This window comes from Notamacropus eugenii, chromosome 5, assembly GCF_028372415.1.
Source record: "Notamacropus eugenii isolate mMacEug1 chromosome 5, mMacEug1.pri_v2, whole genome shotgun sequence".
NCBI classification, from domain to species: domain Eukaryota; kingdom Metazoa; phylum Chordata; class Mammalia; order Diprotodontia; family Macropodidae; genus Notamacropus; species Notamacropus eugenii.
In genome coordinates, this window is record NC_092876.1 from 332839442 (window position 1) to 332852704 (window position 13263).

The 13263-nt window shown below is 37.5% G+C and overlaps 1 protein-coding gene across 5 annotated transcripts in view; it reads right to left on the bottom strand.

The window, feature by feature from the left end:
• Positions 1-13263, bottom strand: part of EPHB1 (EPH receptor B1) — a 700554-nt gene that overhangs the window by 64423 nt on the left and 622868 nt on the right. For all 5 annotated transcript variants that reach the window (XM_072613592.1, XM_072613594.1, XM_072613596.1 and 2 more), the window contains exon 11: positions 4412-4659. In XM_072613592.1, coding sequence (XP_072469693.1) covers positions 4412-4659 — 248 coding nt within the window. The remainder of the gene's footprint in view (positions 1-4411; positions 4660-13263) is intronic.

The window sequence follows — 13263 nt, forward strand, 5'->3', positions numbered from 1 at the left end:
AGAAACAAAATGGGTAGGTCTTTAGGTGTGCTTTTATGTACTGCCTTCTCTCATTGTGTGCCAGAGAAGAAATGAATATCATTTACTCAAGTTCAGGTTACTAAACAATGTACAGAAAGACCTATTTCACACATATAGGGCACATCTGAGAACAAGTGCTTACTACGCATGAGGAACTGGCTGAAAAGGCAAGTGAGGTGGCCCACAATATTCCTAGTGGCGGACTATGCTTTGATTTATAGCTGCAGTGGTTGGTAGTGGTGTTGTTTGGTTCTGTTTTGTTATCTGTGATTGCTGGGGTGGCCTTATGATCATTCTGAAGTGTTTTCTCCTAAAGATCTCTTCCATTCCTCATAACTGTGAGGCAGGAAAGCTTGTATGCTGCTTATATTTTCCAGCAGACCACAGTGATGTCACTCAGTTGGAAGTGAAAGGATGTCCTTAGAATGTTCTCTTTTCCCAACCTGCAGCTACTTGGGGATTCTGCTGGTGTCCATTCACTAGCCCAGTGGACTTGCATAGCAATGAGGATTTGTTCAGTGTTAGTGGATTGCATGACTCCAGTTTAGGACTTTATTATTCCTAATCCTGTTTAGGTGTGCCAGCCACGATCTGATTTCATTCAATTCAGCAAAAATTTAATAAATGCCTACCATGTTTAAGGCACTATGCTAGGTATTAGAAAAAAAATGAACCAGTTCCTGTCCTCAAGGAGCTTACCTTCTACACAGGTAACCAGAAACTGCATACAAGTAAATGCAAGCGATATAAAATAATTTTAAGAAGGTGAGTGAGTTACAGAATGAAATGGGTTTAAGGGCTGGTCTTTGAAAAAAGAGAAAGATGAAAGAAAGGAAGGAAGGAAGGAAGGAAGGAAGGAAGGAAGGAAGGAAGGAAGGAAGGAAGGAAGGAAGGAAGGAAGGAATGTAGCCAGTAAATGTGGTGGATGGCCTGTGTCCCAACATGCCTTGGTGACAGCGGTGAAGAAGAAAGACACACAGGCAGGTGAGAGAAGGTAGGGCAACTCCATTTATTGATTTGAGGGTCAGGGTATTTAAAGACAGAAACTGCAAGTCTACCTGACAATTTACTCATCTCCCATCCTAGTAATTTGGCCAGTCTTATTGTCTTAAAGAATGTTAACCTAATGGGCATCTATTTTACATATCCCTTATATTCTATAGTTCTCTTGTTTATCTCACAGAGAGAGCCTGGAGAGCCATTCTGGATGATAATGAACACAGTCACAAAGAACAGGTTTCCCAAAGGTCTATCCTGAACTTGCCAACAACACTCCATCCTAGTCCTCAACAAGTAAATCCCAAGTTAACTGGAGTTTTAGCCATAACTTCTAGCCATCAAAATTTACCTTCTTTTGGAAAAGAGAGAGAGAGGGAGAGGACCAGCAGAGTTACCCAACTGGCTGGGTCCCCATTCAGGCAGCTTCGACTACTCACAGGTTGTGTTAACTGGAGTTGGGAGTGTGTGTCAGGAAGGGAGGTGATGTCTAATCTGTGTTTTGAAGAGAGCAATGACTTCTACAGTGTGGAGGAGAAAAGAGAATCCGTTGCAAACATGGAGACACATTAAAATGCACAGAGGTGGGGATGGAATCTTTTGTACAAGGACCATTTATCAAACCATAGGTTGTTAGACCATGGTTACTCCATGGAGTTTCAGCTGCTGAGAACAGATAATTCTCTTTCAACCCTGCAGAGGACTGGCCAGTCTCCTAGATTAATTTTTCTCTCTCTTTATCCATCAGTGCTTCATTAGACAGTATCCTGCCTGTGGAGCAAAATGCAAAGACAACTTTGTTTTTTGTCATTTTCTGTTGTTGTGGTTAGTTTGGTCAAATTTTGATCCTATAAAGTTGGCTGCTGCAGGCTGATTTACAACTATGGTCTTTTCCAGAGGGAAGAAATAAAATGTACCCACTTTAAGTTTACTTTGAAATTAACTTTTAAATTTAATCTGCATTATTAACACTTTCTTGAGTCTAGAAATTCCACAAAACGATCAACCAAGTTCTAATTTGTGGTAGCTGTCAATTTCCAGGGTAGGAATACTAATAATGAAATTAACAATCAGCTCTTATGTATTGGTCGAAATTGTTTCAAACACGCATACCCCTGCTTCGGGGTCACAGTTGTCTACATAGAGCCATTCATAGCCATTTGCAAAGTTTCTGATTTAGACCTACTGAATTGTTAGCATTCTCCATGTTCTGGAATCACATCCCAGCAGGAAGTCTTTTGTGATATCAATGAAGGAATGTTAGACTTACAAGATCTTAACTAGTTGCTCTGCTGTTAAGGAGTAAGTCAATTAATGAGTGTGTCTTGGGTTTGGTTTTTGTTTGTGTTGTTTTAGAGGCAATCAGGATTAAATAACTTGCCCAGGGTCACACAGCTAATAAGTGTCTGAGATCAAATTTGAACTCAGATATTCCTGACTCCAGGGACACTGCTCTACCTACTGCACCACCTAGCTGCCTCAATAAGCATGTCTTAGGGGCCAGTGGTGGGCAAGCCAGTAGTTAGCTGCTGGAAATTCAATGATATAAATGAAGCGATCTATTCCCTTGGAGTATTTATTACCTATTGGGACCATATTTCTAAGTATGTAAATAATAGGTACAATGTAATTAGGGATGGAGGGTTGTAGTAGCTTGGGGCATTAGGGCAGATGAGATACTCAGGTAGCACTTTGACTGAGTCTTGAGGGAAATTAGAGATTCCAAAGGCCAGAGGGGAGGAGCCATAAAACCCCTCTGAGTTTTGGTTTCCGCATCTGTAAAGGTGGAGTTAGTAATATTGTACTACCTTTCTCAGATGAGTGTCCTAAAAATAAAATGAGATTATGTATAAAGCATTTTATGGACATATAGGATTATATTAAACATCAATAATAAGAGTAATCATTATAACTAAATTTATAACATTTTAAAGTTTGCAAACAAGTCTGTTATCTCATTTGGTTCTCACAAAAACCCTCGGAGATAGGTCCTGTTATCATCCTTTCTTCTTTCCTTCCTTCCTTCCTACCTTCCTTCCTTCCTTCCTTTCTTCCTTCCTTCCTTCCTTCCTTCCTTCCTTCCTTCCTTCCTTCCTTCCTTCCTTCCTTCCTTCCTTCCTTCCTTCCTTCCTTCCTTCCTTCCTTCTTTCCTTCCTTCCTTTCCTTGTTTTTGAGACTCTCTCCTTATGACAGAAGTTGACACACCACTTTAGAAAGAAAGACAATACTCCAGATAAGGGAACAGTGCTTGATATTTTTTTTAAACTAGGTCATTTTATTTCACCCACCTAGAAGTGCAAAGGCTACTCACAGCCCAATTCCACTGCTTTTTTGTCTTTGTGGTTTGTTTGTTTGTTTAACCACCTCTGCTTCTGACTTGGACCAACCAGTTTCTTCCTCCTTCAGCAGTCTGGTGGCCCCCTCCTTCAGGGAGCTCACCAAATTGGGACCATTCTTATTTTGGTTTAAGCCCTACTGCAGCTCAGAACTCCAGAGCTCAGGTGATGGTTCTTAAGTGACTTGCTCATGGTCCCATAGCTATTAATTGGCTGAATTCTCTATCCACTGTGCTATGACTGTGAAGCATAGATCATGTTTTATACCTCCAATAGTAACCTATTCTGATATTACCAATCCACTATCCTGGAGTTGCTCTGGGAGATAGGCCAGCTTCTCATGGTAGCTTACTAAGCTGCCGGAGAACAAGTCTACAATAGTGTCGAGTATAAATTCAGTGGACACAATTTAGAAATCTTGATGAAACTTCCTACATTTCCTATGAGGAACATCTAGAAAATGGATTCTTTAATTCTTCAAGCAAAGCTGCATCATCTTAAAGAGGACTGTGTGTGTTTCAACATTCTGTTTTCCTCTGTTACTTTCCTTCTAATTTAGTTCATTTTATTTTACTAAGGCTTTGCTATCCTCTCACTGGATTTTCTTTCACTGCCCACTGGACCTTTCCCTTGCATGATAAAAAAAGACATCTATGCAGTGAGGTGGTGCAGGAGATAAAAGTGCTGGCCCTGATTTCCAGTCCTGCTTCAGATACTGTGTGTCTCTGTGTAACTAGCTATGTGACCCTGGGCAAGTCACTTTAACCTCCATCAGCCTGTTTTCCTCATCTGTAAAATGAAGATAATAGATCCTACCTCCTAAGGCTTGTTACAAGGAGCAGAAGAGATAATATTTGTAAAACATTTTGCAAAACTTAAAACACTCTACAAATGTTAGCATTTACATAGCCTTAGCCCCATTCTCCTCCTTTCCATCATTGTTCTTAATCTTAGAACAAGGCTACCCAGAGCACATCCATTTTCCAGTCACATGATTGTTAGTGATTTACCCCAGTCTCTTCTGTCTTTGCCAGAACAGACTTTAAGCTTATTCTTACCCTGAGGAAAGAGTCCAATGCTCCATTCTCCATAAATTCTGTGATGATCATGACAGGACGGCTTTTGGTCACCACCCCTTCCAGCCGGATTATATTTGGGTGGTCAAACTGCCCCATGATGCTGGCCTCACTCAGGAAGTCCCGGCGCTGCTTTTCTGAGTACCCTGCCTTCAGCGTCTTGATGGCCACATAGATCTCCCTCTTTCCTGGCAATTTCAGACGTCCTTTGTACACTTCTCCAAATTCTCCTGCAATGGGAAGAATTCAGTTACCATCCTCTTCCTTTTCAGTCTTTTGGAGGGCAAGGGAAGGTAACTTACTAAGAATTATAAGATTCTAAGTAGAATTTAAATTAAGGTGACAAAGATCGAAATACTCATTAAAAGTACACTGTCATATCTTTCATCTGTTCCTATTAAACACACAGAAGAAAAACCAAAATAAATTCCCTACCTCTGCTATTATATAAAGTTCCTGTAACCAAATGCAATTTCAAAATATTAATTTTATTCATCACATTTGCTTTTTGATTTGCATTCCAACTGAATAATAGACATGCAACAGTCACTTTCGTCTTGATTGGTACTATGGTTCATCTTAGAAGAGACTGAACCAGGACTGTCCAGGATCATTGCTATTATTTCCAGGTATTGTAGTCCTCTGAATAAATGATTCTGGGCAATATTCAAGCATTTGATTGAAAGGGATTCAACACAATTGCAGTGAAGTCAGCCACAGGAAAAACCAACATTTTGTTTCTGCTTAAAGAGGATGCTGTGCACTATTTGAAGGTGTTACTGTGTTATGTTTGCCTACTTCATAACTGCAGAGAGTAGTTTGGTATCTGATCTTATGTGGATGATAGTTAAATGACCATTCAATATAAAATTTAAAACAACTCTAGTTTCAAAAGTCAAAGGATTGTTTAGTGGAGAATAACCTTAATCTGTTGAGGAGAAAAAACAATCACTGAGTACTATAGAGGCAAACATAGATATGCATTCTATCACTTTTTTTGTTTTCTCTTTAACTCTTAGCAGTTATGTAACTTGTCAGAATTCTGGGAAGAAGTCACCTCCCCTTTATTAAGTTGGAAGTTATTACGTCTCTCACTAGAAGTAAAATCATAGGTTGGAAGGAAATGGACTGCTAGCATCTTTTACATATATGTATATGTATATATATGTGTATGTATGTATATGTGTATACGTATGTCCAAGAAGGTTTTGACTCCCAAAAGACTCAATGTAAGTTAGTAATACTCAATCTTAGATAAAACCATAATTCAATTAAGCAGTGATTGAAAATATTCATTTGAAAAGTATCAAATGGTACTGTGAGTGTTAATCGTACTTCTTATCTGTCACTATCTTGGGTAATGATATATAAATTCTTAGAACTGGAGAAAATAACAACAAGACAACAAAAAAAGAAAAAGAAAACAACAAAAACCATAGAGATCATTTAGACTACCTAGTGCTGTAATCTTCTCTGCAACATTTTTTGACAGTTATCCATTGTATACTTAAATCATTTCAGTGATAGAAAACTCATTCTACTCTATTTTTAGATAGCTCTATTCATTAAAAAGTTTTTTTTTATTAAATTAAAATACTACCTCCTCCCAAGTAAATTTCCTATTTCTTGTTTGATCCTTTTGAATCACACAGAAAAAAGTCTGGATCCTCTCTTCCACATGATGGCTCTTCAAACACTTGGAAATAGCCATCATTTCAGTCCCCAAATATTTCTTATCTAGCCTAAACAATGCCACTTTCTTTGACCTTTCCTCATATGACAAACAGAAGGATGTGCTAGGTGCTTGAGATAAGATTTTTTTTTTTAATGAAACAATCCTTTCTCTCAAAGAGCTTACAGTCTACTGGATACTAAGATCACATGGACATTTTAAAAAATTGCAGCCCAGTTACCTCATTGGCATATATATTGAGTTTTTAGTCAAACAAAACTCCAAGGGTTTTTTTTTCATACAAAATGTTTTTTTAAGTTGGTCTTCCCATTTACATGGGCACTCTAAAAATATCTAACTTCAGGATTTTAGTTTATTCTTATCAATTTTAATTTTATTATTTATCTATTATATATATCTTTTCAAATTGACTATGTAATTTGAAGTTTTAACTCTCCTCCTCCTCTTCTTCTTCTTTGTCCTCCTTCTCCTCCTCTTCCATTTTCTTCATTGTCATTTTCATCACCATCACTGTCTCTGTCAGAATACTGGCTGCAAAGTTCTCAGCTCCAGAAGAATGAATCATAGAATTTTTAAAATTGGACCTCAGAGACCATCTAGTCCAACTCAGAACCAAAAAAGCAATCCCCACCTTACAGATCTGGTAAGTGGTCATCCAGTTTTTCTTAAAAGAACCAAGGGGAACCTATTACCTTGGAGGTAGCCTACTCCATATATGAATATTTCTAAGGGTTAGGAAGCTTTCTTGTCATCAGCATAAATTTGCCTCGGTGTCCTTTCAGCCCACTGCCCCTGGTTCTGTTCTCTGAAAGTCTAATCCCTTTCCACATGACAGCCCCTCGAATACTTGAAAAGAGCTGCCATGGCCCTCCTGAGTCTTTTCTACTTTGGACTAATTTATCCCTGGTTTCTTCAATTGATCTCCATAGGACATAGAACCGAGCCTTTTCTCCTGGCTGTTCTGTTTATTCTCTTGGGATGCTTTCCAGTTTTTCAGCATTTTTCTTTTAAATGTGGGATATAGAACTGAAAATTCATAATCCTGGGACTGAAAGGACATCCATCTAGCCCCCAAGATAGTTACCTATACACCTAGTATAAGTAATGATAAAAATAGCCAACATTGTTTTATATAGAACCTACCCTGTGCCAAGCAGTGTACTAAGCATTTTTACAAATATCATCTCATTTGATTCTCACAATAGCCCTGTGAGATAGGTGCTATTGTTACCCCCATTTTACAGATGAAGAAACTGAGACAAACCGAGGTTAAATCCAGGGTCACAGAGATAGTAAGTGTCTGGGGTCAGATGTGAATTCAGATCTTCCTAATTTCTAGGCTAGTATTCTATTCACCATGTCACCTCTCTCTAACACACTAACCTGGAGAAAGTATGAGCATAGTGGTACATGCCTGTAATTCCTGCGCTGTAACCTAAGGGGACATATCCTTTATAATATAAATATGAGGTATCCCAAAAGTTTTCTGCTTTAATAGCTTAAAATGCGCTGTCTTTTGGGATACCCTATATAATCATCATTTAATTTATATCTCATTACTTGGAATTTTCATGTATTGGGATTTCTTTACATGAAGCACACCCGTCCAATGTGGACTTTTTAGCCCAGTTGTCATCAATGATGGTAATATTGGTATGGCCACTGAAACTTTCATTAAATGTTAACTTCCTTAAATGGCCAATGAAGTTGTTACATGGAAGTAGTTTGCAAATACATCATTACTGGAAAACAACTTACTGATCAGGGAAAAAGTCTGTAAAAATACCCATTCCAGCGTTTAATGACTTGCCTCTTTCCAGTCCCAGAGCATTTAGCACAGGTGACCAAGAAAATGACTCAAGGCATTGTCTTTACCATAATTAAACAGAACTGCCTCCAATAAATTTACAGTCTAACACACGGTTGGGACATGTGTCTCCCTTTATAACTTTAAGTTTGCAAGATCAGCATTAAGGAGTTTGAATTCCTTAAGTAGTTTTCCTGCAATTAGGGTACACCTCAACCAAGGGACAAGAGGTACCTTCCTTCCATAATCTGAATTAACAGGTACTTGCTTTCCAAGATACTGAAGCCAGGCTTGAAAATTCTAATAAAATAGAAATACATACAGACAGATAGATAAAATCTAATATTAGCAAAATTCAATTTTAAGATACCTAGAGAATGAACTTTTAAAAGGAACTTCATTACAAATTGGTACCTTTCTCACTAGGTTTAGCTCAATCACATGTTAATCGCAATCATAATGATTGATTATCCTCATTATCTAATTAATTAATCTAACATTAATCCAACCCTGGTTTTTATCTCTAGACTTGAACGATTAGAAAAAAAAAATCTTTAACTTACTCTGAATTCTATCTCAAAGACAAGTTCCTACTGGCACACAGGTTCAGATTTCCCAACAGTTTGGTGTCCAAAACTCTGATAGTCACTCAACAATGTGATTTATGGGTATTTCAGATTAAGAAATTATTCTTTCATGTGACATAATTCATACCTGCCCAGCTGGTGGAGTCACTCCCTATAGGTTTTAGCTATTCCTAAACCACCTTTTAAATTCATTAGAATCACAGAAGCTCAGAGTCAGAAGGGACTATAGAAATGATCTAGTCCAATTCTTACCTGAAAAGGAGCCTCCTTCTCAACATTCCCAACAAGTAATGATCCAGAGCTATAATGACAGGGAGCTCACTATCTACGATTCTAGATCATTCTACTTTTAGGAACTGTCTCATTGTTCAGCGTTATTGATTTAGCCATGATCAATCTCCATGTACTTTCCCAAAGTTTCTAGTTCAATTACATTGAAAATATATTTATTACATACTTACTTCACCTCTGTGTTACATATACACACATGCACAACACACATTCACACATACGCACACACACCTTGAATTTGTGTAGTGTTTTTTTAAAGTCAGAAAAAATATCCATGTATTATCTCATTTTAGCTTCTTTGTAGTCCTATAAGGAACAATGGGTATGTATTATTGTTCCCATTCAACAAATAAATCATAATGACTAGCATTTAAATGGCACAGTGGATAGAATGCCTGGTCTGGGTCAGAAAGACCTGAGTTCAAATCCAGTCCCAGACACTTACTAGCTGTGTGAACCTGGGCAATTCACTTAACGCTGTTTGCTTCAGTTTCTTCATTTGGAAAGTAAACTGGAGAAGGACACAGCAAACCACGCCAGTATCTTTGCAAAGAAAACCCTGAATGGGGTCACAAAGAGTTGGATACAACTTAAATGACTAAATAAAACATTTAAATACTGTGTTAAGACTTGCAAAGCACTTTTCAAATATTATTTCATTTTATCCTTATACCAACTGTGGGAGGTAGGTACTATTATTATCATGCCCATTTAATTGATGGGATAACTGAGTCAGGCAGATAAATGACTTGCTTAGGGTTACATAATAAGTGTCTAAGCTCAGATTTGAATTTATTTCTTCCTGAATCTAGACCAAGCATTTCATCCACAATGCCACCAGAAAGTGAGGCCCAGGGGTCAATGTCAAACAGAGAATTATTGACAAAGGTTAGATTAGAAATCAGTTCCTTAAGCCCAAAGGGCAATCAAATCATGGATACCCTTTTATCCAGCAATGCCACTACTAGGTCTGTATCCCAAAGGGATCATAAAAAATGGAAAAGGACTGACGTGCAAAAATATTAATAGCAACCATTTTCATGATGGCAAAATATTAGAAATTGAGGGCATGCCCATCAATTGGGGAACAGCTGAACAAACTGTGGTTTATAAATGTAATGGAATACTACTGTGCAATAAGAAATGAGGAATAGGCAGTTTTCAGAAGAACCTGGGAAAACTTGTATGAACTGATACAGAGTGAAATGAGGAGAACCAGGAAAACATTGCATATAATATCAGCAACAGTGTGTGATGATTAGCTATGAATGACTCAGCTCTTCTCAGCAAGGCAATATTCCAAGACAAGTACAAAGGAAAATGCTTTACACATCCAGATTAACAATTGATGGACTCTGAACACAGATCGAAGCATACTTTTTCCCCACTTACTTTATTCTTTCTCATGTTTCTTTTTTTTTTTTGTCCTTTTGATCTACTTATTGTTTCACAACTATGACTAATATGGAAATATTTTTACATGGTAGCACATGTATAAACTATATCAAATTGCCTACCATTTTTGAAGGAGGGAGAGGAGAGAGGGAGAGGGATTTGAATTTCAAAATCTTATAAAAATGCTGAAAAAATGCTGACATATAATTGGGGAAAATAAAATGCTATTTTTAAAAAGCAAATTAAAAAACAAGTTCTTTCATGTCCCCCATGAAAAAAGAAAAAAAAAGCAAATTGAGCCTCATTCCTCCTCATCTATCAACAAGCAATTATTAAGCACTTACTGTGAGCCAGGCAAAACATTATACTAAGTGATTGAGATACAAAGTAAAGCCAAAACATTTCCTCCCCCAATCAAATGGATAGATACTCATGCACGCACACACACACACACACACACACACAGATATAGACAAAAGCATATTTGCATATTCATATATATGCAAACACATATATGTTTATTTGTGTACATATTTTTAGTTTATGTGTATGTGTGTATAGAGAGTGATATGGAGAGAGACAAAAAGTGTGTGTGAGGAGAGACAGAGAGACAGAGACGGAGATTGACTTTCCTAGCACTTGTTTCCAGTGGCAACTGCTGGCTAGATGCAAACTGAATCCACGTTCTATGAGAGTTCTTCTAGTAACACTCCTAGTAATAGTTTGGGCTCACAAACTTCCCTCCATCAATTTTTTTATTTTGCTTGTATAGTTTCATAGTTTCTAGTCATGTAAAAATCTAGTTGTATAGAAATTAAACACTTAAAAAAGTAAACATGGATTTTGAATGAAAATTTAAATGTGTTGTGGCTCTAACACATGCAATAATCTGAATTCACAATTGTAGGGCATTTTGTCACTTCACGGTTGACTAAGTACTTCATAACAGCCTTATGAAGCCCTATACAACTATGACCTATTTCTTAGATAAGGAAGTTGAGGTTCCGATAAGTTATGTGACTTGTTCACAAAGCCAGTAATTTTTTCAGGTGGTATTTTAACTCAGGTTTCCTGGATTCCCATTCAACACTTTTACATGACATTTTACTGTCTCTTCAGACTGAACTAAGTTATCATCGACGTGATAGCAAAATCCAGAAGATGAGAAATATCTGGTTGACTGGATGGTACTTTTGTTATTCAGCTAGATGTTTGATGTTGTCAAATAAACATTGATTTATTGATACTTGTCAACATGATGTTGGATTAAATTGCTTTTTTTTGACACTGCCTCCCCACCCCTTACCATAGATGGGGTTAGGTACCTATGACTTTATTGGTATAGGGAACTTTCAATGGGGAAACTCTGACAACCTGGAGTCTTAGAGAGTTGGCTGGGACACTGAGAAGTTAAGTGACTTATCTGTTGTCCCACAGCCAGTATGTGTCAAAGGTGGGAGTTCAACTCAAGTCTTCTTGACCTTAAGATCAGTTTCATGTTCCAGTACACTAGGTTGCCTTTTTCTTGCCCTTTTCCCTCCAAGTATATATAACTAAACAGAAACACACACACACACACACACACACACACACACATACACATATATGGCTTGAATTGTCCTTACAGTAACATGTAGGAGTAGGTAAGGAATTAATTACATAAGAAAAGGTATAGGGCAGCTAGGTGGCACAATGAATAGAGTACCAGGTATGGAGTCAAGAAGACTCATCTTCCTGAGTTCAAATCTAATCTCAGACACTTGCTAGCTTAACTCTGTTTGCTTCATTTTCCTCATCTGTAAAATGATCTGGAGAAAGAAACGACCAACCACTCCAGTATCTTTATCAAGAAAACCCCAAATAAGGTCACAAAGCATCAGACATGAGTGAAAAATAAAAACAACTGAAAGCAAGAAAAGAAAGAAGGAGGGTTCTAGGGAATGGAGCCATCCTATATTAGGAAAGAGAAAAAGTTAATTAAGGAGTAAATCTCCACTCAAGAATCTGGTCCTTCCTTCAATGTCCACATAAGAACAGAAGTGATCCAAAGTAATACTGATTCATAAGTAAAGAAATATTTCAATATAGCACAATATTCTAATGTTATCTATTAGGGAATTTGCTTGGGTTGTAAATGAATTCACTTTATATGGTTTAGTATCACATACTTAACCTCATTCACTATACCCATTCTTTTCCAGAAGGTATAGAGGGCTATTTTGTTCTTTGTACCTTCTCTGACAATTATGAGTACATCCCTTGGTCATGCTACTTCCTCAAATTATGATCTTCACTCTTTTGTCCCCCTCACTGCTTAAGCGTAGAGTGCCTTAGCTGTCTCAGCTTCCTCATTCCTAATCACTTCTTGATCCTTTGCAATATGGTGTCCATCTCCACCCCACTTCCCACTGACATCACCTATCATCCAATAAAATAGATTTTTTTTTAGTCTTCATTTTTCTTGGATTCTTTGTAGATGCTAATTAACATTCTTCTTCTTCTTAATACTTCCTTTCCTCTGTTTTCAAGGTACCATAGTTTCATGATTCTCCTCTTATGTAACTGCACTTTCTCTGTCTTTGCTGATTCCTTATCTTCCAATGCCTTACCCATGTGTGTCCTTCCTATTTCTGTCTTTAGCCTTCTCCTTTTATCTTTATATCCCCTATCCTTTGAACATTTTTATCTACTCCCTTGGCTTCAGTTGTCATTTCTTCACCAATGACTCCAAAATCGCTAGGTCTTAAGGTCACCATTTCCAGTTGCTTACTGAGTATCTCCACCAATGCCTTATATTCAATATGTGCAGAAATAAGCTCATGGGCATCTTTCTCTTTCATAACCTTCCTCTTCTCTTTAACCTCTCATTTCTTTTGAAAGTGCAACTATCCTCCTATTATTCATGGAAGCTCAAAACCTCCGTTATTTTTACCTTGCCTGTCTACTTCATCCTTCACAAGTCAGTTACCAAAACTTGTTATCAGTGTTATCTGTATTTTTTCTGACCTTTTGACTTTCACTGTCACCAAGCTAGTTCATTCAGAGCCTTTATATCTAGTCT